The sequence below is a fragment of the Bos taurus genome, chromosome 21 (assembly GCF_002263795.3).
Source record: "Bos taurus isolate L1 Dominette 01449 registration number 42190680 breed Hereford chromosome 21, ARS-UCD2.0, whole genome shotgun sequence".
Lineage (NCBI taxonomy): Eukaryota > Metazoa > Chordata > Mammalia > Artiodactyla > Bovidae > Bos > Bos taurus.
Window position 1 is genome coordinate 25,968,567 of NC_037348.1, and position 26,512 is coordinate 25,995,078.

Sequence of the window (26,512 nt, forward strand, 5' to 3'; positions counted from 1 at the left end):
TCAAACTCATGTCCATTGAGTCAGAGATGCTCCTAACTGTCTCATCTTCTGCCTCCCCCTTGTCCTTTTGTTTTCAATCTTTCCCAACATCAGGGTCTTTTCCAGTGAGTCAGGTCTTTGCATCAGTTGGTCAAAGTTTTGGAGCTCTAGTTTCAGCGTCAGTCCTTCCAATGAGTATTTAGTATTGATTTCTTTTACGATTGACTGGTTTGACCTTGCTGTCCAAGAGACTCTGAAGAGGCTTCTCCAGCACCACAATTCGAAAGCATCAGTTCTTTGGTGCTTAGCCTTCTTTATGGTCCAACTCTCACATCTGTATGTGACTACTGAAAAAAACCATAGTGTATATATATATATATATACACACACACATATATATATACATATTTATATATATACACACATATCAAAAGATAATAGATACATTATTAAGTATATATAATAAAATATAAGGCCTGGCATGCTGCAGTTCATGGGGTTTCAAAGAGTTGGACATGACTGAGTGCCTGAACTGAACTGAACTGAAGGCATACGTATTTATATTCTATAGGATCAGCTTCTCTGAAGAAAGCTGATTAATATAAATTTCTATATGCTAGCAATGAGCAATATGACATTTAAAAAAACAGTTCCATTTACTATAGCATCAAAAGGGGTTTCCCTCGTAGCTCAGTTGGTAAAGAATCTGCCTGCAATGCAGGAGACCTATGATTCCTGGGTTGGGAAGATCCCCTGGAGAAGGAAATGGCAACCCACTCCAGTATTCTTGCCTGGAGAATCCCAGGGATAAAAGAGCCTGGCAGGCTACAGTCCATGGGGTCACAATAGTTGGACATGACTTAGCAACTAAACCACCACCACTACAGCATTAAAAAAACAAGATACTTAGTAATAAATTTAACAAAGAGGGTGTTAAACTTCTGAAAGCCAGATGCATTGTTGAAAGAAAGACCTGTATAAGGAAAAGGACAGCCCATGTTTGTAGACTGGAAGACTTAGTATTTTTAAGATAGTAATACTCCACAAATTATAGAATCAATGCAATACCTATCAAACTTGGCCTTTTTGCAGAAACCAATAAGCCAGTCCTAAAATTCATATGTAAATGCAGGGAGCCCAGAATAACCAAAGCAATCTTGAAGAACAAAGTTGGAAAACTCACTCTTTCAAACTTTAAAAGTTATTTCAAGGCTGCAATGATCAAGACAGTACAGTGTTTGATTAAAGGGAGATAGGAAAATGTCACAGAATTGAGAATCCAGAAATAAGCCTTTACATTTATAGTCATTTTTTTTTTTTTTTAAACAAGAGTACCAAGATAATTCTATAGGGAAAGTATAGTCTTTTCTAACAAATGATGCTGGGACAACTGAATGTCTACATACAAAAGTTAACTCAAAATAGATTTTAAAAAGCATAAATATAAGAGCTCAAATGAAACTTTTAGAAGAAAACATAGGCACAAATTTTCATCACCTTGGAATAGGCAATGGTTTCTTAGTTATAACACCAAAACCACAAGCAAGAAAAGTACATTGGACTTCATCAAAATTAAAAACATTTGTGCATCAAAGGACACCATCAAGAAAATGAAAAAAACAGCCTACAGAATGGGAGAGACTATTCACAAGTCATATATCTAAAAGGGACCTGTATCTAAAATATACAAAAACTCATAAAACTCAGCAATTTAAGAAAAAAAGATAATCCTATTTAAAAATGAGCAAAAGACTTGAATAGACATTTCTCCACATCAAATAACCAATAAGCACTTAAAAAGATCATAATTAGTCATTAGAGAAATTCAAATCAAAACCACAGAGAGATACCACTTCGCACTAGAGTGTCAACAGTCAAAAAAACAGGAGACAAATGTTGACAAGAGTTCGGAGAAATTGAAACTGTTATAATGTTCTACATGTATATACATGCAAGCCAAGTGTGGAGAGATGTCAAAATATTAGAATACACGCAGGGACAAACAAACTGAATTGTAATGTAAATGATTAACATAACCACAACGAAGTGGGTAGAGAAGAAAAGAACTAAGTTAAGTAACTTTGGAAAAGAGTATTTTGACTGTATACCATAAGGCCGAAGACAAAAATAACTTTATAAAAATATTGCACGCTAGTCAGTACATTTGTTTTTCACAGGGGTGAGTATTAACAATTGTGAAATGACTTTATTCTAGAATTGAACAATAACGAAAGATATTCTGGATAGTGAGAGCCAGGTTTCTTCCTGTTGGAAAAACAAGTTACAAATAAAGAGAGAATTGGGGAATGAACCCTCTAGTGCTGGGTTGTAACTGTTTTTCTGTTACTCAGTCACTCAGTCGTGTTCAACTCTTCATGACCTTATGGACTGCAGTATGCCAGGCTTCCCTGTCCTTCACCACCTCCAGGAGCTTGCTCAAATTCATGTCCATTGAGTTGGGGATGCCATCCAACCATCTCGTCCTCTATCATCCCCTTCTCCTTCTGCCTTCAATCTTTCCCAGCATCAGGGTCTTTTCTAATGAGTCAGTTCTTCCCATCAGGTGGCCAAAGTATTGGAGCTTCAGTATCAGTCCTACCAATTAATATTCAGGATTGATTTCCTTTAGGATTGACTGGTTTGATCTCCTTGCTGCCCAAGGGACTCTCAAGAGTCTTCACCAGTACCACAATTTGAAAGCATCCATTCTTCGGTGCTCAGCCTTCTTTATGGTCCAACTCTCATATCCGTGTGTGACTACTGGAAAAACCATAGCTTTGACTATACGGACCTTTGTCAGCAAAGTCATGTCTGCTTTTTAATACACTGTCTAGGTTTGTCATAACTTCTCTTCCAAGGAGCAAAAGTCTTTTAATTTCATGGCTTCAGTCACCATCTGCAGTGATTTTGGAGTCCAAAAAAATAAAGGATTGTAATTAGAAGTCTCAGTACCAGGACTTCCCTGGCAGTCTAGTGGTTAAAGCTCTGCACTTGCAAGGAGCACAGGTTCAATACCTGGTGGGGGTATTAAGAGCCCACGTGCTGGGTGATATGGCCAAAAAAAAAGAATAGAAGTGTCAGTATTTAAACTAACACACACAAATAGAAGTGTCAGTATGACCCATGGTTTTAAATATAGTGGGAAGGGGCGTTTATTTGGCTGCATTGTCACTCGGGCTCGTTGATCTTTGTTGAGACATGCAGGATCTTTAGTTGTGGCATTCAGGATCTAGTTCCCCAACCAGGGATCTAACCCAGGCCCCCTGCACTGGGAACTCGGAGTCTTATCCCTGGACCACCAGGGAAATACCAATTCACAATAAAATTTGAAAAATAAACTAGTGAAAGCATGGAATGGGAAAGCTCCTACTGTGAAATTTTAGTTGATCGAGGTGTAAATGAACAAGTATTCACTAACCATCTATTCCAGCAGGCTCCTCACGCATCTCCCAGCCAGTAAGCTCTCCTGCAGTCAGGGCACACCACCACCACCAAACCCAGCTTCCTTACAAAGAAAACATTCTGTCCATATCACTGTCTCTTTTAAAAGTTATTTTCAAAACCAGCCTCGCATCCTGGGACACAAGGCTCCTCTCAGCCTGGACCCAGATGAACTGAACAGCTCCATAACTCACCACGTGGCCCACAGCGTGCAGTGCTCCTATGACTTCTGTGCATGGCTGATGTCACAGCTGTCACGATGTGCTGATATAGAGAAAGCTTCATTCACTGGGGTTAGAGAGTGAAAACCAGAGTACTGAAAAGATGGTCCCTAAACTGCTGTGCATAAGATGACTTTATGTTGCTCCACAAAGGAAGAGAAGGAAGGTAGTGACTCAAATTGGACAAAAAAAAAAGAAAAAAGAAAGGGAGAGATTGTGGAGCTCATGAAGCTAGTTTCCACTGCATTTGAGGGAAGAGAAGTGTGGAGTCCTGCCCCAAGGCCACAGATGGGAGGCCTTGCACCAAGGCCACAGACGTGGAGCCCAGAACCAAGGTCACCTCTGCAACTGATGGAGCCCCTTTGTAACCATTGCCAAAAGCCTCCCGATCATCACCAGCAGGCTTCCTGGCCCCAGATTAGGCAAAAACGCCCATCTCCGTAGTCTCCTCATGGCACCCTAACAAATCACCTAACACCAACGTTCCAGCAGAAATGTTCTTTGACTTGAGGCTATAAGAATTGGCTACTCATTAAAAAGAATGAAATAATGTGATTTGCAGCAACATGAGTGGACCTAGAGAGTGTCATACTGAGTGAAGTCAGAGAAGGAGAAATATTGTATGACATCCCTTATATATGCAATCTAAAAAGAAATGATACAAATGAAGTTACTTACAAAACAGAAAGATTCTCCTTGACTTAGAGAATGAATTTTTGGTTGCCGGGGGTGAGGGAAGGATGGGGGAAAGGATAGTTTGGAAGTTTGGAAATTTGGAATGGACATGTCCACACTGCTATATTTAAAATGGATAACTAACAAGGTCCTACTGTATACAGCACAGGGAACTCTGCTCAGTGTTAGGTGACAGCCTGGATGGGAGGGGAGTTTGGAGGAGAATGGATGCATGTATCTGTATGGATGAGTTCCTTCGCTATTCACGTGAAACTATCACAACATTGTTAATCAGCTATATGCCAATACAAAAGAAAAGTTTTTTAAAAACTTGGATATTAACCCATACTGAGTTAACTTGATATGGGGGGGCAGATATGTGGAAATTCTCAGTGAAACAAAAAGTTGAGTCAATAGGAATCAAATTGTGTCAAAATAATCATGTTGCAAGTGTTTCTAAAAAAATGCTTCTCGTATAGACGTCCTCATGTCACAATCATCAACCTTTAATTTGAATGTAGTTTCAGAGAATGTTGGTAATGGGTTTGACTCTCATGTGAGTTGATAAATCGTAGCCGTAGGGTCATTCAGCTGTCTTGAAGTCCCACCTTTGGTCATGAGGCAGATGAATCAGAGAAACCCGCCAGCACCATGCGGAAATGATTTAACCCCAATGCCCAATCCCTAACTGCATCTTCCAGCAGAAATGGCCACACAGAGCAACCGATTATAAGGAAACAGTCTGTTTTATCTTTATGTTCCGTGGAATTATATTAATACAAAGCAACATTTTCCTGTCAGCAGGTTTGCAGCCTCCGAAAACAGTTTCAAGATGTAGGACTTTCCTGGAGACTCAGTGGTAAAGAATTGGCCTGCCAGTGCAGGAAACACAGGTTCAGCCCTGGTCTAGGAAGATCCCACATGTTGGGGAACAACCAAGCCCATGCACCACAACTACTGAAGCCCTCTCTCCTGGAACATATGCTCTGCAACAAGAGAAACCAGCGAGATGAGAAGCTGAAGCAACCCAACAGAGAGGAGCCCCAACTCGCTACAACTAGAGAAAGCACACACAGCAATAAAGACCCAGTGCAGTCATTAATTAATTAATTAATTTTTTTTTTAAGTTTCCAGATCCAGAATCATAATAGCCAATTTGAATTGGGCTGATGCTCCAAGGAGGACATGCATAGTGGAGTGAAGATGATGAGGGGAGAGGCCAAGGACACCCACGGGGTTGCTAAAGACACGCTCAGTCAGCTGGGAGCCAGCTGGCCTTCACACACAACTCCAGCTTGTGAAAGGGCTAGAGAAGGAAGTAGAGGGTCTGGGTGGCCCCAGGAGATGAGGAGGAAGTGCAGCAGAGAGAGGAACCCCAGGGCAGTGAGCCCCAGTCTGGGGCACAGGGGCCAGTGTGACACACCCATGCAACTCCAGGACCTGGGGTGAGTTTCTCACTGCCTTTATGCCTGTTTCTCCAGTTAGTAAAATGGGAGTAGGCTGTTCTGGTGGCTCAGATGGTAAAGAATCTGCCTTCAACGCAGGAGATCCCAGTTTGATCCTTGGGTTGGGAAGATCCCCCGGAAAAGGAAATGGCTAGCCACTCCAGTATTCTTGCCTGGAAAATTCCATGGACAAAGGAGCTTGGTGGGCTACAGTCCATGGGATCACAAAGAGTCGGACATGACCGAGTGACTAACACACATGCATACAAAATGGGGGTAATACCTTGTTCTAGGTATTGTTGTTGAGTCTCTGGTCCTATCTGACTCTTTGCGATCCCGTGGACTGCAGCATTCCAGGCTTCCCCTGTCCTTCACCATCTCCTGGAGTTTGCTCAAACTCAGGTCCATTGAATCAATGATGCCATCCGCCAATCATCTCTTTCTCTTTCATCCCTTTCACCTCCTGCCCTTCAATCTTTCCCAACATCAGGGTCTTTTCCAATGAGTTGGCTCTTTGCATCACGTGGCCAAAGCATTGGAGCTTCAGCTTCAGCATCTGTCCTGCCAATGAATATTCAGGATTGGTTTCTTTTAGGATTGACTTGTTTGACCTACTTCAGGGAACTGCCATGAAAATAGAAAGAGATTGAATATCTGAAGCTCCTAGCACGTGGAAGACAACCAATAACAGCCATCACTCCCTTCTACGCACAACACTCAGCCCCACCGCATTCTTGTGTGTGACCCCTCCCCAAACCAGTTGACGTCCATTCATTTATTTTTTTTTAAGATTTTTTAAAAATGTGGACCATTTTAAAAGTCTTTATTGAGCTTGTTACAATATTGCTTCTGTTTTACATTTTTTTTTCTTTTGGCCACAGGGCATGTAGGATCTTAGCTTCCTGACCAGGGATGGGACTTGTACCCCCTGCATTGGAAGGTGAAGTCTTAACCACTGGACTGCCAGGGAAGTCCTCACTCATTTATTTTTGAAACGCGTATTTATTGAACTTTTGTTTGGCTCTGAACAGAACTCTGAGAGAGAATGGTGAGTACAGACAGCCATGGATCCTGCCCTCCTGTTGAGGAAACAGGTCTATAAATTCCAAACTCACACAAGTACAAAACTGTAATTGAGATTGTAGTGTTTCCAGAGACTATAATAGGAGAGTTAAGGGGAGGCATCCCTAAGCAAATTACCTTTAAACTGAAATCCAAAGGGCAAGTAAACCTGACCAGGTGCAGGGGTCAAAGATGTGTCCTGAGCAGAGGGAACAACAGATGAAAAGACTGTGGTCTCAAGGGTTATGAAAACAGACCAGCGAAGCTGCAGAAAAGACAAGCCACTGGGAGGAAGCATTGGAAAACAAGAGGGATGAATGAAGGGAGGGCCAGACACACACAGTGCCTAGTAGGGCATCAGCAAGTCTTTACTATCTGGCCAAGTCCTTTTGCATGACAAGGAGGTGAAAATCAAGTGCTACATGTTTATCTGAGTGTGAATAGCATTTCACGTCAAATTAGTATTGAGAGTGGTATTTATTTCTCTCCTTGTGTATTTTTCCTTATTGTTTACGTCATTTGTAATGAGTGTTCATCATTTTTTCCCCTCACACAAGAACTTTTTTTCTAAGTCAACTTCATTGAGATATTATCTACAATAAAAGGCACCTATTTTAAGTGGGAACCTCTGTGAATTTTGGCAAATTTCTACCAGCTCAAGAAGACATAGTGTTTTCTTCACTCCTTTCACCCACACACCAGTCCCAGGCCACTACTCAGCTGCTCTCTGTCACCATGTATTAGATTTGTCTTTTCTAGAATCTCACTTAGATGATACAGTATGATATACACTGCTTTTGTGACCAGCTGCTTCTGCTCAACATGCTTTTGAGATTTATCCATTCCATTTATGTATCAGTTCTTCATTCATTTTTTTCCTGTGTGATATTCCATCATGTGGATATGCTACACTTTGCTGAACAACTCACCTGTCAAATAAACATTTGGGTTGTTTCCAGGGTTTGGGTTTTTTTTCTTTTGGCCATTGTGAATAGAGTTGTGATGAATAGTACAGACATATGTTTTTATTTCTTTTGAGTAAATACCTAGGGGTAGAAAGTCTGGGTCTTACAGTAAGTATACTTTTACTTTATGAGAAATTACCAAGCTGTTTTCCAAAGCACTTGTGGTTTTCCATTACCACCAGAAGTGGACAAGACTTCCAGTTATTCCATATCTTCCCCAAGGATGGTATAATCAATCTTCTTCATTTTAGCCATCCTTGAGGGTGTGCAATGGTCTCACTGTGGGTTTTTATTTTTGTTTTAAGACTTTTTATATTTTGGCTGCACTGCAGGGGCTTCTCCCTAGCTGCAGCATGTGGACTTTCGATTGCAGTGCATGGGCTCCGTTGGTTGTGTCACACAGGCTTAGTTGCTCCAGAGCATGTAGAATCTTCCCAGACCAGGGATAGAACCCATGTCTCCTGCATTGGCAGGCGGATTCTTAACCACTGGACCTTCAGGGAAGTCCTCTCATTGTGGTTTTAATTTGCATTTCCCTCATGATTAATGGTGTCCAGAATCTTTTTCATGTCTGTTGACCATCTACATTTGCAAAGTGTGTGGTCAAATTTTTTGCCAAATTTTAAATTGGATCAATGGTCATGTTTTTATCAAATTGTAAGAGTATTATATTTTTTCTGGAGACAAGTCCTTTGTCAGATAGTAATGTGACATATTATCTCCCATTCTGTGACTTGCTTTGAGTTATTTTTTTAAACAGCTTTATTGAGATATAATTCACATACCCTCTCTGACTTCTCAACTGTGTCTTTTAAAAATAATTTTTAAAAGTTTGGTGATTTCTAAATTACCAATCTTTTCTTTTCCAGTTCAGGTTTTTGTGTTGTCACTAAGAAATCTACCTATTCCAAGCTTGTGAAGGTTTTCTCCTGTGTGTTCCTCCAAGAGCTTTATAGTTTCAACTTAACATATATGTTTGTGATCTGTTTCACTTTCATTTTTGTTTATGGCATCAGTTAGAAGTTGAGGTTCCTCAAAGCTTTTTTATTTTAAGTAAGGTGCTAAACAAAGCACGCAGCAAGCTGTAGTTTGAAAGACCAGGTCACCAGCCAAGCCAGAAACGGTCAGTGATATCTCACCGTCACTTTGTTAAATAGATTATCACAGAATATAAAAGCCAGGGTTTGTGGTTTCCTGTGCAAACCTATTCCAGGTAGCACTGCTCTGACACACACTTCCTGTTGACGTCCATTCATGACTATTCATTCCCACCTTAGTGCTGATTAATGCAAAAACTTATTAATACTGAACACAGTTTGGTAGGGGGAGGGGAGGTGAAGGAGGAAAAGGAAAATGCTCTTTGCCTGCTGCAGACACTACCCAGGTGACCTAGGATTTGTTCAGTAGCCAGAGCTCCTTTCGTTGGGAGTATTTCCCTGCTAACTCACCCCAGTGTCCTAATCCCCACCGTTAAGAATCACCAGTGCTTAAGTGTGGTCCAGTGGGAAAACCACTAGACCATTCAGGTATGACCTACATCAAATCCCTTATGATTATACAGTGGAAGTGAGAAATAGATTTAAGGGCCTAGATCTGATAGATAGAGTGCCTGATGAACTATGGAATGAGGTTGGTGACATTGTACAGGAGACAGGGATCAAGACCATCCCCATGGAAAAAAAATGCAAAAAAGCAAAATGGCTGTCTGGGGAGGCCTTACAAATAGCTGTGAAAAGAAGAGAAGTGAAAAGCAAAGGAGAAAAGGAAAGGTATAAGCATCTGAATGCAGAGTTCCAAAGTATAGCAAGAAGAGATAAAAAGCCTTCTTCAGCGATCAATGCAAAGAAATAGTGGAAAACAACAGAATGGGAAAGACTAGAGATCTCTTCAAGAAAATTAGAGACACCAAGGGAACATTTCATGCAAAGATGGGTTCGATAAAGGACAGAAATGGTACGGACCTAACAGAAGCAGAAGATATTAAGAAGAGATGGCAAAAATACACAGAAGAATTGTACAAAAAAGATCTTCACGACCCAGATAATCACGATGGTGTGATCACTGACCTAGAGCCAGACATCCTGGAATGTGAAGTCAAGTGGGCCTTAGAAAGCAGTACTACGAACAAAGCTAGTGGAGGTGATGGAATTCCAGTTGAGCTATTTCAAATCCTGAAAGATGATGCTGTGAAAGTGCTGCACTCAATATGCCAGCAAATTTGGAAAACTCAGCAGTGGCCACAGGACTGGAAAAGGTCAGTTTTCATTCCAATCCCAAAGAAAGGCAATGCCAAAGAATGCTCAAACTACCACACAATTGCACTCATCTCACACGCTAGTAAAGTAATGCTCAAAATTCTCCAAGCCAGGCTTCAGCAATACGTGAACCACGAACTTCCTGATGTTCAAGCTGGTTTTAGAAAAGGCAGAGGAACCAGAGATCAAATTGCCAACATCCGCTGGATCATGGAAAAAGCAAGAGAGTTCCAGAAAAACATCTATTTCTGCTTTATTGACTATGCCAAAGCCTTTGACTGTGTGGATCACAATAAACTGTGGAAAATTCTGAAAGAGATGGGAATACCAGACCACCTGACCTGCATCTTGAGAAATCCGTATGCAGGTCAGAAAGCAACAGTTAGAACTGGACATGGAACAACAGACTGGTTCCAAATAGGAAAAGGAGTACGTCAAGGCTGTATATTGTCAACCTGCTTATTTAACTTCTATACAGAGTACATCATGAGAAATGCTGGACTGGAAGAAACATAAGCTGGAATCAAGATTGCTGGGAGAGATATCAGTAACCTCAGATATGCAGATGACACCACCTTTATGGCAGAAAGTGAAGAGGAACTAAAAAGCCTCTTGATGAAAGTGAAAGTGGAGAGTGAAAAAGTTGGCTTAAAGCTCAACATTCAGAAAACGAAGATCATGGCATCCGGTCCCACCATTTCATGGGAAATAGATGGGGAAACAGTGGAAACAGTGTCAGACTTTATTTTTCTGGGCTCCAAAATCACAGCAGATGGTGACTGCAGCCATGAAATTAAAAGACGCTTACTCCTTGGAAGGAAAGTTATGACCAACCTAGATAGCATATTCAAAAGCAGAGACATTACTTTGCCAACACAGGTTCGTCTAGTCAAGGCTATGGTTTTTCCTGTGGTCATGTATGGATGTGAGAATTGGACTGTGAAGAAGGCTGAGCGCCAAAGAATTGATGCTTTTGAACTGTGATGTTGGAGAAGACTCTTGAGAGTCCCTTGGACTGCAAGGAGATCCAACCAGTCCATTCTGAAGGAGATCAGCCCTGGGATTTCTTTGGAAGGAATGATGCTAAAGCTGAAACTCCAGTACTTTGGCCACCTCATGCGAATAGTTGACTCATTGGAAAAGACTCATGCTGGGAGGGATTGGGGGCAGGAGGAGAAGGGGATGACAGAGGATGAGATGGCTGGATGGCATCACTGACTCAATGGACCTGAGTCTGAGTGGACTCTGGGAGTTGGTGATGGACAGGGAGGCCTGGTGTGCTGCGATTCATGGGGTCGCAAAGAGCCGGACACGACTGAACAACTGAACTGACTGACTGACTGAGTGCTTAACACTCCAAGTTTCCAATGCAGTTGTTGCTATTAAGTCGCTAAATTGTATCCAACTCTTCTTCAGCGGGCACAGATTGGATCCCTGGTCAGAGAGCTAAAAAGTGAAGGACAGGGAAGCCTGGCATGCTTCAGTCCATGGGATTGCAGAGACAGACTCGACAGCAACTGAACAACAACAGGGATCTAGGATCCCACATGCTGCATGGCAGAACCAAAAAAAAGGAAAAGAATCACCATGAGAGGTAAACATAAATTAACTAAAATCCCCTGAAGGGCAATGGGGAAAGGAGGCTCTGGTTTCTTTACTGGATCCATGGACAACTTCAGAGGAAGGGTAAAACAGCCCCAGGGTGGGTAGAGATTGTATTGTGGGAGGAGAGGAAGAAGGACAAAGTCTAGAACAAGGTACTGCTGCTGCTGCTGCTAAGTCGCTTCAGTCGTGTCCGACTCTGTGCGACCCCATAGGCGGCAGCCCACCAGGCTCCCCTGAACAAGGTACAGTGCTCCCATATTGCAATCTGATGTGCTGATGTAAAAATCAGAACACAGGGGCTAATAAATGACATCATTTTCCACTTTGTGAAAATTTTTTTGTATTTGTTTTTGGCTGCATCCAATCTTAGGGTTAGGTTGTAGCAGCGCACAGGCTCAGTAGCTGTAGATCATGGGCTTAGTTTCCCTGTGGCACGTGGGATCTTAGTTCACCAACCAAAGATTGAACCCATGTCCCCCATATTGGAAGGCAGACCTTCCAATGGACCTTCTACTGGACCACAAGGGAGTCCCTATTTTGTGAAATTTCTTAAATGGAGAGTTTAACAGTGGCTCAACGTTGAGTCATTTACCTGACTATCCTCGTTCAGATTCTCCCAAGGCATCCTCCATATCTCGCTGCCATATTCATAAGCTTTAAAGGACATCTCTGAAGTGAGCTGAGAGGGCATCAGTGGAAAACCACACGTAACCATTCAGGGGCCCTGGGGTCTTCAGAAAACTTGAATCCCAGAGGCATGTGGGCAGCAGACCTCACCCACTATCAGTCTAGACTGTGGTGTAGTGGTTTAGTCGGTAAGTTATGTCTGACTCTTTGTGACCCCAAGAACTATAGCCTGCCAGGTTCCTCGGCCTATGGAATTTTCCAGGCAAGAATACTGGAGTGGATTGCCATTTCCTCCTCCGGGGAATCTCCCTGACCCAGGGATCGAACCCGGGCTTCCTGCATCTCCTTCTTGGCAGCGGATTCTTTACTGACTGAGCCGCCTGGGAAGGGGCTTCCCTGCTGGCTCAGATGGTAAAGAATCTGGCTGTAATTCGACCCCTGGGTCGGGAAGATCCCCTGGAGGAGGGCATGGCAACCCACTCCAGTATTTTTGCCTGGAGAATTCCCATGGACAGAGGAGTCTGGTGGGCTACAATCCATGGGGTTGCAAACAGTCAGATACGACTGAGTGAGCACAGCACCTGGGAAGTCCATCAATCTAGACTACTGACACTGGAAATGATTTGGGGGTAGTGGACACACCCTTAAGAAAATCTGCCAAAGACGTCACCTTCCGGGTCATCCTTCTCTTAATTCAGCCCCTGTTCCCTTTATTGAGCTTTATCATTTTGTTGTTAGACTCCCAGACAGTACACATCACATATATGTACAGTTTATTCACTAAAATGGGGAGAAAATTCCCATAACTTCAGAATGTTAAGTTACATCATCAAAGTTCTCTGTGTAGAAGTAGAAGTAAGTGTTGACAGTACTTCTTGTAGGAGTTTAAAAAATTGGACAAATTTCACAATGTGGAGTGTCCTTTTCAGTCAATAGTATTGCTTCAGGCGACATAATGTTTCACAGATCTTTCCTGTAACTTCCAGAAAAGTCAGCCAGCCAGATTTGGTTTCAAACTTCTTTACAAACCCATTTTCCTACAAGAGAACAAAGTTAACATTTTAAAAATCAGTGGAGACTAAATTTGTTGGAATGAAAAGCAAATAAACTTTCATTTAATTAATGTAGGTAGTCTTCTCTATATTTTCACTGGTTTTATTCTATTCAGCCTCATTACCATTCTCTATCTTCAATTCCAGACCACCCTAGAGCAGTACTGTCCAACAGAAATATAATGCAAGCTATATACGTAATCTTTTTAGCCACAGGGTTTTTTTTTTTTTTTTGCTGGATCTTTCTTATTTCCCCAAGCAGGGATTGAATCTTCTCCCCTGGAATTGCAACCATAGAGTCCTAACAACTGGACCACCAGGAAATTCCCAGTAGCCACATATTTAAAAGTAAAAAGAGGCAAAATTAATTTTAAAAATATAATCAATTTATCTAAAAATATTATGATTTTGGGACTTCCCTGGTGGTTCAGTGACTAAGACTTTGTGCTTCCAATGTGGGGGGTGTGGGTTTGATCGCTGGTGGAAAACTAGGATCCCACATGCCTTGCTGTGCATGGCCAAAAATAAATAAATACATAGATAAGCAAACAAATAAATTGTGATTTCAATATGCAAGCACGATGGAAATAAGATATTTTACTTTATTGGTACTATATCTTTACTATCCAATGTGTTTGAACTTACAGCATATCTCAATTCAGACCAGCCACACTGAAACTGTTCAACAGTCACCGGTGACAAGTGGCTACTGTATTGGATGGCAAAGCGCTAGAGGGTAGAGAGTCTATCTTTCCCCTGCTGCCCCCCACCCTTCTTTTTCTTCTGAATGTTTGGGACTAAAATATGCATTTATTAAATAATTTTATTTATTGATTTGTTTTTGGCTGTGCTGTGTCTTTGTTGCTGCATGCAGGCTTTCTCTAGTTGTGGCAAATGAGGGGTAACTCTCTAGTTTCAGTGCTCAGGCTTCTCGTTGCAGTGGCTTCTCTTGCTGCAGAGCAAGAGCTGTAGGTGCTTAGACTTCAGTAGTTGTAATATGTGGGCTCAGTAGTCGTGGCTCTCCAGCTCTAGAGCACAGGCTCAATAGTTGTGGCACATGGGCTTAGTTGCTCCAAGGCATGTGGGATCTTCATGGATAAGGATCGAACCCATGTCTCCTGCATTGGCAGGCAGATTCTTTACCATTAAGCCACGGAAGCCCCTGAAATAAGCCTTTATTTGTAAACTCCTTTGTGCTGAGAGTCATGAGGATGCAACAGTAAAGTCAGATTACATTCATTCCTTTTTTAATCAGACTTTTTTTTTTTTTAAGAAGCATGTAAACTGGACCCCCTGGAGTAGAAAATGGCAACTCAATCTGGTATTCTTGCCCAGAAAATTCCATGAATAGAGAAGTCCATGGGGTTGCAAAGAGTTGGACACAACTGAGCAACTGAGAATGCATGTACACATAAACTGGACACTGTATTTAATTAACTTTTGATTTATTATAGAGCACCCTCACTGAAAAGCACCGCTGAGCTTATCCAGCCTAATGTCCTCTCTTATTTTGACAAATGAGGAAACAGAGATCCAGAAAAAAATGTTATGTAAGTAAGGTTACCTGATTTCTTAGTACCTGGACCTGTACTGAAATGAAAGCACTGCTCTTTTCAATCCATAAATTTTCAAACCACTCCCAAGAAGATTAGAAAATTGTTTAAAACAATTTTTTTAGATGTTCATCTAGTAAAGTTCCATTTCTGGGGTTATAAACGTCTTCAAGAAGTTCGTAGTTCACAGTCTAGTGTGACTAACACGAAAGTGTAAACCAAACATATTTCTTTGACTGAGAACTCAGTAATGCTACGGAACTGTCTTTTGGAGCATCACCGGCAGCGAAGACTAACACCATTCAGAAGAGTTTTCCATTGAAAAGATTGCATAAGAAAGCCAACTTCCGCCTCCGTGTGAAGTGTGACGTCATGCCTGGAGACGCTTGCTGTCACATGTTCACAGAGGGGACAGGCTGCTCCTGCTTTTCTTCCTCTTTCTCCTGCCTTTACACACTCGGGCATTTCCCACCCGTCCCAGGTGTGGGATCCACTTCAGTGTTCCTCTTCCTAGAATTTCTATAAACCCCGTACTGTGGGGGCAGCTCTACAATGATTTTTATTATTACCACAATGATCACCATTATGATCAGGCAGTTAATGGTTAATATGTCACCCTCTTATATTTATTAAAGTTCTAAAGCAACAACAAAGGAAAAAAACTGACAATTCAGCTATATGAAGATTCTTTTTTTTTTAAGCTATAAGAAACTAAAATAAGAACAACAGACCAGGATACTATTTATTACACATTTGCCATGAAAGAGTTCATTCAAACATAAGAGGAAATCATCAAGCCCTCAATAATTTAAAAGGCAAAGGCTGTTGAGAAGATAAATATCAATCATGAGCAAGTATATGGGGAAAAAACTCCACATTATCAGCTCTTAAATTCACATTGTAATGGAATCTTACTGTTTTTTAGACTTATTAACTTGACCTTGTTAATAGAAGTCTATTAAACCCTCAAGATTATGTTTAATGGTTCCACCTAATGCTGATCAAGTTGTGAGCTTGTCCCATTGGTAGCAAAACTTTTGAAGGCAATGTGTATTCCAAAATGTATGAGTAGTGTGATTATAGATGAACCAATCATTCTATTATAGATGAACCAATTGTGAACTATTGTGAGAAGGTGATCATGAGGCAGCCTCCTTTTTTTTTTTTTTTTTTTGAGGCAAGGAATAAGACTTTATTTGGAAACCCAGCTGACTGAGAAGATGGCAGACTTTAGTCTCAAAGTAACCATCCGTTGGGCCCTGGATACCAAGTTCTTTTCTAGTGTCAGAGAGAGAAGCAATGAGGAACTAAAGTCAAAAGGCAGAATGGAGAGGGAGGGGCAGTGAAAGGCAGTCTTCTTTTATGCTGTGGGGGTAGAAAACCATCTCCATGTTTAGTATTGAAGCATTATCTCTAAGAAGGAAAAACAGAAAACAACCCAAATGTCTAGCTGTTGGAAATTGCTTAAGTAAATTATGATGCATAAAAATGATGGGATAGTCTATAAACATTGGAAGTGTTAACATGGAATACGTAAGGCGAGTTATTTTAAAAATTCCTCTGACGGCTCTGATCACTCTGCTATGTGGGGAACAGAGCATCGCACGGCAAGCTTGGAAGCAGGGAAGCTGGGAGGAGCCTATTGACACAGTTAAGTGAGAGAAGACAGTTGCTCCAGTGTGCTGGGTGTGCAGAATCAGAATTTGCTGATGCGTCAAATGCAGGGTATGCACGGAAAGAGTCATAGAGGACTCCCAAGGGGAGAGAGCTGAGCTGGTCAAGTGGAAAGGATATTCCACAGATACTCCCTGAAGGAGCCCTCAGGGAGACCTGAACTACATTTAACCTTATTCTTCATTAAATGATTTTTAAATCTCAAGTTAAAATTCAAAAATATATACAAGAAGAATCTGGCCCCCAAATCTATTTTATATATCAAAGGATATATAAAAAATTTTGAGCTTGTATTACCTCATTCTGGAAATGCCTTTGCCAGGCTGAACACTTGGTTAATCATCTACACGCCTGTGTAGGTCCTTTGATTTGCCCTCAAATTCACCAGACCATTATTGAGAGCAAGATGATCATAAGAAAATAAAACCTACTTTGCATAACACTTATGACTCAGACTTCAACATGCTGGTTACATGGAAAGCACCAGTTCTGATTGTACATTCCTACTTTCAAAGGGGGCTTTCTTTTGGTATTAGAGTAGTTTTAAGAATTTGCATATTTAAACTTTTTGGAATTTTCCATGTAACCTTCACAGTTGTATTAAATCTGACAGTTTACAAAACACTCTTACAGAAAAGTTCTTTCAATTTTTAACGGTATATATTATTGTCTTTATTATACATTATGTGAGGTGAAGTGAAAATGTTAGTCCCTCAGTTGTGTCTGACTCTTTGTGAACCCATGACTGTAGACACCCAGGTTCCTCTGTCCATGGGATTCTCCAGGCAAACATACTGGAGTGGGCAGCCATTCCCTTCTCCAGGGGATCTTCCCCACCCTGGGATTGAACCCGTGTCCCCTGCATTGCAGGGGAATTCTTCACTGTTTGAGCCACCAGGGAAGCCCATATATTATGGAAAATATTATTTTATATTATATTAGGAATTTGGGTCTCAAGTGACTTCAGTAACTCACCCAAGATCACACTTCTAGTGAGTGGGAAAACCGGAATTTAGATCTCACTTTCAATGCCAGTTCATTCCATCACCCCATTAACAAATATTTGCTGGCTATGTTCTATACCACAGGCCCTGGGCCAAGCATGATGTATTCAGTGTGCATTAGGTAGAGGTGATTCCTCTCATGTGAAGCTGGAGATAGAGTATCCTTTCCACTCGACCAGTACAGGGGCAGGAGAGTGTTTTACTGAAGTGGGCAAAAGCAGGAAAGCCACCTGGCTGCAAAGGAAAGGCAGTCCCAGGAGGTGAGATGAGTGTCTTCTCAGACACATTCTACTGGTTTTTAAGAACCAGGCTTTCCTCTTGAATGCCAAAGACTGCTAAGAAAAAACTAATAATAATAGCACTGGCTCTCCTGTCAGATCTACAAGAGCCTTTTCATTTCTAGTATGTCACGCTGGCAGAGACAGGAGGAAGTAATGGTAAATGTGGAAGAGGAATAAAAAGTGACATGAGAAGCAGCAAAGAAAAGAAAGAAAGGAAGGGAGAAACAAGGGAGGGGGAAAGGAGGGAAGGAAGAAGGAAAGAAAAGCAGCTCAAGGTGATAAAAATGAAAAAATAAATCTCACTGGTTCCCCCCCCCCACTCCCTTTAGGGCATCTGTTTTAGATGGTGGCTAATATCTAACTATATAGCTGGTGATATAATTTCTGGAGATTACACCTATCTATTCAGGGAAGCTGGGCTTCCCCAGGTGGTGCCGGTGGTAAAGAACCCACCTGCCAGTGCAGGAGACATGTGAGACTCCTGTTCGATCCCTGGGTGGGGAAGGTCCCCTGGAGGAGGAAATGGCAACCCACTCTAGTATTCTTACCTGGAGAATCCCATGCCCTACAGTCCATGGGGTGCAAAGAATCGGACACGACTGAGTGACTGAGCAGATATTCAGGAAACTTAGGTGATACTATGATGCTACTAATAATAATAGCCCTAAACTTGTATTGAGTTTACTACTTAAGAAGGCTTTCTTTCTTTCCTTGCTATTCTCTAGAACTCTGCATTCAGTTGGATATATCTTTCCCTTTCTCCTTTGCTGTCTGCTTCTCTTCTTTTCTCAGCTATTTGTAAGGCCTCCTTAGACAACCACTTTGCCTTCTTGCATTTCTTTTTCTTTGGGATAGTTTTGGTTACCACCTCCTGTACCACCCCCAAAAGATTAGTAGCCTTCTAGAATTTCTCAGAAGCAATTCCATACCATCCACTAATTATGAATTCCAGGAACTTACAACATTTACTGTGAATAAGTTAAAATTTTTCAGGAATATTTCTTAATTTTGTGTGTGTTACAAATACAGTGCAAGCTCATATGTTGTTTTTGTTACTATTGTTGAGTCACTAAGGAGACATGTGAGACTCGTGTTCGATCCCTGGGTGGGGAAGATCCCCTGGAGGAGGAAATGGCAACCCACTCTAGTATTCCTAGTACTCTAGTGTCTGACTCTTTGCAACCCCATGGACTGTAGCCAGATAGGCTCCTCTGTGCATGGAATTTTCCAGGCAAGAATACTAAAGTGGGTTGCCATTTCCTCCTTCAAGGGATCTTCCTGACCCAGAGATCAAACCTGCATCTCCTGCAATGGCAGGCAGAATCTTTACCATTGAGCCATTCATATGAAGTTTGCCAACTAGGATTTCTCTACACATAGACCTCTGTGCTAGAAACCTTCCTGCATTCATTTGAAATCTACATAGCGTAATAGCTGCAATTCCCACCCATCCTTCAGTATAGCTCCCCACAGCACCCAGAAGAAAACATGACCAAATATCTTGCATGCTTTGTCCAGCCCCAAGTCAGGCTGAGTTCCAAGAAAAAAAGGTGATAGAGAAAGGAGAGTGATTGAAGGAAGCCCTTTCATTATGCAGAAAGATCTCAAACAAAGTGCAGAAGACATCAAGTAAAAGATTAATACGTGTGATTTCATCAACTTTTAAAACATTTATGAACACCAAAGACATCTATAGTTTTAAAAAGCAATCAACATATTAGAAGATATCCACCATATACAAGGGGCTTCCCAGGTGGTATTAGTGGTAAAGAATCTGCCTGTCAATGCAGGAGATGTAAGAGACATTCAATCCCTGGGGAAGATTTCCCTGAAGAAGAAAATGACAACCCACTCCAGTATTCTCGCCTGGCAAATCCCATGGACGGAGAAAACTGGTGGGCTACAGTCCATACAGTAGCAAAGAGTCAGACACGACTGAAGTGACTTAGCATATATAAATGCTAAACACAAAATAATTTGTGTTCAGAATATTCCAAGAATTCCCACAAATCAGTGAGAAAAAGACAAAAAATGGGAAAATGGACACAGGAGAGAAATAGGCAGTTCCCTGAATAAGAATTACAAATAGTCAATAAACATATGAAAAGATGCTCAATGTGAAAAGACACTAGTAATCAAGGAAACTGATTTTAAAAAGAATTAAAACAGCAAGACAGAAGACTTCCCTGGCAGTCCAGTGGTTAAGACCCTGCGCTTCTATTGCAGGGGGCATGGGACTAGGATTCCATATGCCACAGGGTGTGGACAACAACAAAAAGATAATCAGGTATGTATTTTTAAGCCAACAGAGTAGGGAAAATACGACAGACCACCATAGCGTAATATTAGTCAGCCGGGATGAAAGGAAATGTGGTGTATTCCATCAAGCTGTGGTAGGAGGGTAACTAGGTTAGAATCATTTAGGAGGACAAGCATCTACTAAGTTTGAAAATGTGTTGACACCATGACTTAGCCATTCTATATCCCAGTATTCACCCTAGAAAAGCACAGGGAAGACACGACTAAAGATATCCAATGAAGTATCGTTCATGAGAGCTCTGGAATAACTCAAAATAAATAACTATCCATCAGCTAGAAATGATCATTCAACAGCATTCACATACAACAGCATATATGTAGTACTCTTTTGTGTGTATGTGTGGCCATGTTAGGACTTCCCTGGTGGCTCAGACGATAAAGCGTCTGCCAACAATGTGGGAGACCCGGGTTCAATCCCTGGGTCGGGAAGATCTCCTGGAGAAGGACGGGATCTTAGTTCCCCAACCAGGGACTGGAACCCATCCCCCTGCAGGAATCTTAACCACTGGATCTCCGGGGAAGTCCTTGTGCTGAGCTCAGTCATGTCTGACTCTTTTGGACCCCATGGACTATAACCCGCCAGGCTTCTCTGTCCATGGGATTTTCCAGGCAAGAATAGTGGAGTGGGTTTGCCATGCTCTCCTCCAGGTGATCTTCCTGACCCACAGATCAAGCCCATGTCAAGAACTATTTACACAAACAATTTCTGAAAGGCTACCCATTCCAGTATTTTGGCCTGGAGAATTCCATGGACTGTATAGTCAATGGGGCCGCAAAGAGTTGGACACAACTGAGCAACTTTCACTTCAAATATTAGTATTAGTATTGTTAAATATTATTTAACAACTTATAATTTTTTTACAAAGAAGTGCTATGTATATTTTCTATAGATATATTCAACAAGCATTTTTTTTTATTAATAGGGATGCTTTAATAATTGATAACAGTGGACAGCTTTGAGAAGAGGGGAGGCCAGGGATTGTGGGTTGAAGAGAGGATCTATGGGAAATCAGTGCTGTAAGAAAAGTGAGCATTGAGTTTATTGGAATATCAAGAAAAGTATGTACATTCAGCCAGGACAGGCCCCTTATCAATGAGTTGTGTGGGGTTTCCCTGGTGGCTCAGACAGTAAAGAACCTGCCTGCAATGCAAGACACCTGGGTTCCATTCCTGGGTCAGGAAGAGCCCCCTGGAGGAGAGCATGACAACCTATTCCAGTATTCTTGCCTGGAGAATCCCATGGACAGGGGAGCCTGGCAAGCTGTATAGTCCATGGGGCTGCAAAGAGTTAGACACGACTAAGCATGCGTGATATGCTACAATTTGAGTTGTGATCTAGGACCCCTGCATGGTCTCAGTTTTTGAGGCATTGATAATAAAGTGAATTTTTATTTGGAAAATCTTGAATAGATTCTAGCTGGTGATATAGTACATTATGTTTTTTTAATCGCCAAGCTTTACTGGCCAGAATTTGGTATATTAGAAAACTGGGCGGGGCAGGGAGAGGGGGCAGGAAGCAACAAACTCGTAAAAATTTACACCTGTCTTTTGCAACATAATAAATACCTAAATATAACAGATTCTAATATCAACTCATTCTGTACTAATTCTACATTGTCATGACAACCCTGGCAAGAGCTCAGTCCTGTGGACTAGACTCTGAAGAAGCATTAGGGAGGTGCTTTATTAATCCCCCAAACTCACTTCTTCAATTTACACTGTAGGTATAAAAACTGAAACCTCAAGTGTTTCTCAGCTATAAAGTTTTAAGATTCACTGGAAATCGGCTAGAAATGTCTTTTTTTATTATTTTAATTTATTTGGCTGTGCTGGGTCTTAGTCGCACCATGTGGGATCTAGTTCCCTGACCAGGGATTCAAATCCAGGCCCCCTGAGTTAGAAGTGCAGAGTGTTAGCCACTAGACAACCAGGGAAATTCCTCTTTATTTTAAAATTTAAAAAAAAAATTTTTAAACAAACTACTCAAAGAAAATATAATCCTTTAGGTAAATTTCTTTTTTAAATTACCAAAGAGACTTGCTATTTCAATTCCTATTTTAAAGTAAAGGACAAAGAAAAATACTTCCATCACACATACCCAGCCTCCATTTTGCTTTATCCACTCTCCTGTATTTTCGGTGATGAACTCCGCCACAAAGAAAGAAATGTCCTTGCACATGTCCATGTCTGAGGCAATACACTTGCCCAGAAGTTTCTTGGTAAGAATACCTTCAAAGGCGAATATGGTTACAATCCTGCCCCAGTTAACAATGCCATCTTCAAATTCCTTTTCCATCACTTGGTTGAATATTGTTCTGGCAGTGTCTACGGACACCACATCAAACTTATCCAAGCACTGCTTCAGAGTCCTTTCCACTTCGTCCTGGACAGAGGAAGCCACATCTTGTAACACCCTGGATGTTTTGCTTGGCTTGGATCCAGGTTGCTGTATCTGCAACACATATTTCAGATAGTCCTCAGCCAGCCCGTGAACGTAGCCAAACTCAGTGTCAGTCATCTTCTCCTGGCTGGGGAGCAGAGTCTTGAGCCTGCTCACCTGCAAGTGACCGAGACAGTCTGAAGCTCAAGCTTGTGGAGCCTGGTGAAACATGACACATGATAGTATCTGGAGGCCGGTGGAATTTCTGTTTGCATCATCTAAAGCTATCCTTCCTCCTGGTCGCTTTCAGGCGTGGGCTGCAAGTGAAAGAGAAAGTATAAAATGTGAAAGAGGAAAATATCTCAAAGACAGGCCACTTCCTCACCCTGTAAGTGATTAATGTAGTTTCAAAGAAGTGGAGGAATCAGAACCCTCCTGCATTGCTGGTAGGATTGTAAAACAGTTTTCACGAACTTTTACTGTGAAATATTTGGCAGTTCCTCAAAAACTTAAATATAGAGACTTTTCTGGGGGCCAGTGTTTAATTTCCACTTCCAACACAGGGGGCACAGGTTTTATCCCTGGTGGAGGAACTAAGATTCTACATGCCGAGTAGTGTGGCCAAAAACAAAGAAAAAAAGTTAAATATAGAATTTCCATATGACCCAGAAATTCCAGTTATAAGTATATGCCCAAAAGAAATGAAAATAGGGACTCACACAACTCCTGACACACGAATGTCTACAGCAGCATCATTTACAATAGCCAAAAGGTGGAGACAAACCAAATGTTCTTCCACAGACGAAGGGATAAATGAATTGTGGAACGTTCTTAAGCCACAGAAAGAAATGAAGTCCCCATACACTTTACCGCATGGACAAACCTCCAAAACAGGACACCCAGTGGAAGAAGCCAAAGGTAAGAGCTCTCCTACTGTATCATCCCATTATGTGAAAGAGCCAGAATAAGTAAATCCACAGAGAAAGCAAGCAAATGGTGATTGCTGGGGGCTGAGGGGAGAAGGGAGTAACTGCTGAGTAGGTACAGGTTTCTGTCTTGTGATGAAAATGGTTTGGAACTACATCGAGGTGGTGGCTGGCTGCGAAACATTGTGAAGATGCTAAACGTCACTGAATTGTACACTTTAAAATGGGTCATGTGGGGACTTCTCTGGTGGTCCAGTGGGTAAGACTCCGAGCTCCCAATGCAGAGGGCCCAGGTTTGATCCCTGGTTAGGGAACTAGATCTTACATGCCACAACTAAAACCCAGCACAGTGAAATAAATAAATATAAAAAATAAAGGGAAGAAAATAAAATGGATCATTTTTACATTATGTGAATTTAACCTCCAAAGGAAAAAAGTTCAATATAGCCCAGTGGCTAAGCTGAATTAATGAAAATTTGGAATACAGATTAGCAAACGGCCAGTAAACAGGGCCTCTCAAGCACTGCTGAGGCAACATGGTGCTTGACACTGTGGTGCTCAGATAGGATGACATGGGAGGGAAGAAAAACATATCTGCTTCATTCCTCACATCCCATTTACCCTAGAACTTTGGTTTTTTAGGCAAATATTTGTTGCATAACAGATGAACACAAATTTTTTAGAAGTACAATCAAGAATGAAAAATACGTTTCCCAAGAGCATTAAGCAATGGGTTAGGTGTTAAACACATACAATTCTAAAGACTGCAACACAAGACACTTCTAGACAAAACTAAAGGGGTTTAGGACTTCCCTGGTGGTCCAGTAGCTAAGACTCTGGGCTCCCAATGTAGGGGGCCTGGGTTGATGCCTCAGTGGGTAAGGAGTCCACCTGCCAATGCACAGGAGATGTGGGTTCGATCCCTGGGTTGGGAAGATGCCCTGGAGAGAAGGGAATGGCTACCCACTCCAGTATTCTTGCCTGGAAAATGCCATGAACAGAGGAGCCTGGTGGACTACAGTCCATGGGGTCGCAAAGAGTCGGACACGGCTGAGCGACAGAGCATACACACAGGGAACTAGATCCCACATGCCACAACTAAGACCCAGCACAGCCAAATAAACAAATAATTAAAACAAACAAACAAACAAAAAGACAAAATCCTGCTATAAGCCAATACCTCTATTTCCTCTTATTTAAGTCAGCCAAATTGTCCAACGTGCAGATAGAATTTAGGGGCCAGAAGGAACACTAAACTTGGCATCAGAGGACCCAAGCCTCATTCCCACCCAAATCTCTATTCCCTTACTCAGTATGTGCCCAGGGTTTGTAAAATGCAGCCATGCGCAATGAACTCCCAGGGGTGAGGTATGCAACTGATGACCCGTGTAGCACCTGTGACCACAGCTGGCACAATGTGGGGGCTTCATCAGCCCTAATTCTCCATCAATCTTTACAGACTAATGAGAAATTCGGCTTCCCAATAAGAGCATAACTTCCTAAACGCTTAGGTTCAAGTGAATTGCAAATCTGTCATTCATTTAGCTTTGGCATCAGTTCTGGGAAACAGTTGGTGGAAACGGTGAAAGTGTTGGCTAAGAAGAGCCCTGGGGAACAGATTATATGGCAATGAAGGCAGTCAGGGCACTGTATCCCTGTCTGCTGGCAGCATCTTTCTGTCGACCGAGAAGCCAGGGTTGCTAATAGGCAGGAGTAGAGAGTGGGAAAAAGAGTAAACAGTGCAGGGTCCCTAGAGAGATGGGATTCACTATTTTTGTTGTTGTTGTTCTATCCACATATGGAGTAACTTTAATTCTTCGCCTCAGTGTTTCTGAAGAGTGGCAAACAGGAAAAAAAAAAAAATCCCACATACCTTGTATTTCTGAATTATCTCCAAAGGGTTAAGAAGGATGGGAGAGCTGCTGCTTAGGGTGCTGGCTGAGAGGGACTTGTGGTGGCCGTGAAAATGCACCCCTGGGGCTTCCTTGGTGGTCCAGTGGTTAAGGCTCAGCCTCCAAATGCAGAGGGTGCAGGTCAGATCCCTGGTCGGGGAACTAAGACCCTATATGCCACAGGGTGTAGCCAAAAGTTTAAAAATAAATTAATTACTAAAATTAAAAAATAAAAAGAAGAAAGAAAACAACAATGCACTGTAAACCTTGTGCCACAGTGGCGTAATTGCTGTAACTGACCAAGGGCCCCACGGCTGGTCCTTAATCTATCGCCCCCATGACTTTGCACAGAGATTGTGCTGCCTGCAGGCTGTCCCTGTCAAAGACTGGTCAAGGCACGAGTAGGAAGAGCTGTCCCTGTAGGTCAGCCTCCTTTGAAAGGTGGCTCGATGACTCCTCATCAGCTTTGTGAAGAATGGCTGAGACTTTGCTCCAATTGAGACTCTTCCTCCTGGGTCCTCCTTCCTCCTGGTTCTTCTTCAGCCCAGGCCGGCCCACACTGTGGTCTGACAGCTCCCTCCCGGTTCTCCCTCACAGGCATTCCCCCCACTAAATCTCTCGCTCATCTAACCCTCTCTTGGCATTTTCCGCCTAGAGTTATAGAACAAAGGAGCACGCAGACCTGTGGTCAAGTCACTTCTCTGGGATTTCCCCTGGGGAGGTTCTTCCTCCCCTCCTCCCACCACCTGGGACAATGCCTCTTGGCCCACAGGAGCAGGAAGCCAAGTACAGCCAGCTTTTTCTCCTCAAATCATCCTTGAGCACCATAAGAACCATGGCAACGATGGGAAAATTTATTATAACCTGCCACCCCCCACCCCTGCCCAATTACATTCCTGTGGTGATGAGCATTTCTGGAAAAATAGTATGAGCAGGTGGTTTAGGAGTTACTGTACAGGGGATTTCCCTGGTGGTCCAGTGGTTAAGATTTTGCCTTTCAATGAAGGGAGTGCAGGTTCGAACCCTGGTCTGGGAGTTAAGATTCCACAAGCCTCTGGGCCAAAAAACCAAGACATAAAATAGAAACAGTGTTATAACAAGTTCAATAAAGACTTAAAAAAAAAGTCTGACTTTAAAGAGTTGCAATTCAGTCTCA

The 26,512-nt window shown here is 42.0% G+C and overlaps 1 protein-coding gene across 2 annotated transcripts; it reads right to left on the reverse strand.

Annotated features, from left to right (window-relative positions):
- Positions 1-13,031: 13,031 nt before the first annotated feature.
- On the reverse strand, positions 13,032-25,678 carry BCL2A1 (BCL2 related protein A1). 2 transcript variants are annotated; one of them, XM_059878947.1, is made up of 3 exons: positions 25,338-25,678; positions 22,257-22,855; positions 13,032-13,312 (listed from the first exon to the last, which is right to left on the reverse strand). In XM_059878947.1, the coding sequence occupies exons 2-3, from the start codon at positions 22,674-22,676 to the stop codon at positions 13,205-13,207; spliced, it is 528 nt and encodes a 175-aa protein (XP_059734930.1). In that variant the 5' UTR covers positions 22,677-22,855; positions 25,338-25,678; the 3' UTR covers positions 13,032-13,204. The 2 variants fall into 2 exon arrangements, with proteins under 2 accessions (XP_059734930.1, NP_001032177.1); NM_001037100.3 differs by lacking the exon at positions 25,338-25,678 and having other exon boundaries at positions 22,257-22,863.
- Between the last annotated feature and the right edge of the window lie 834 nt (positions 25,679-26,512).

Coding starts and splice junctions, on each gene's coding strand:
- BCL2A1 (XM_059878947.1), bottom strand. CDS start 22,676: ATGACTGACACTGAGTTTGGCTACGTTCACGGGCTGGCTGAGGACTAT. Junction 13,313..22,256: donor TAAAGCAAAATGGAGGCTGG/GTATGTGTGATG, acceptor GTTCTCTTGTAG/GAAAATGGGTTTGTAAAGAA.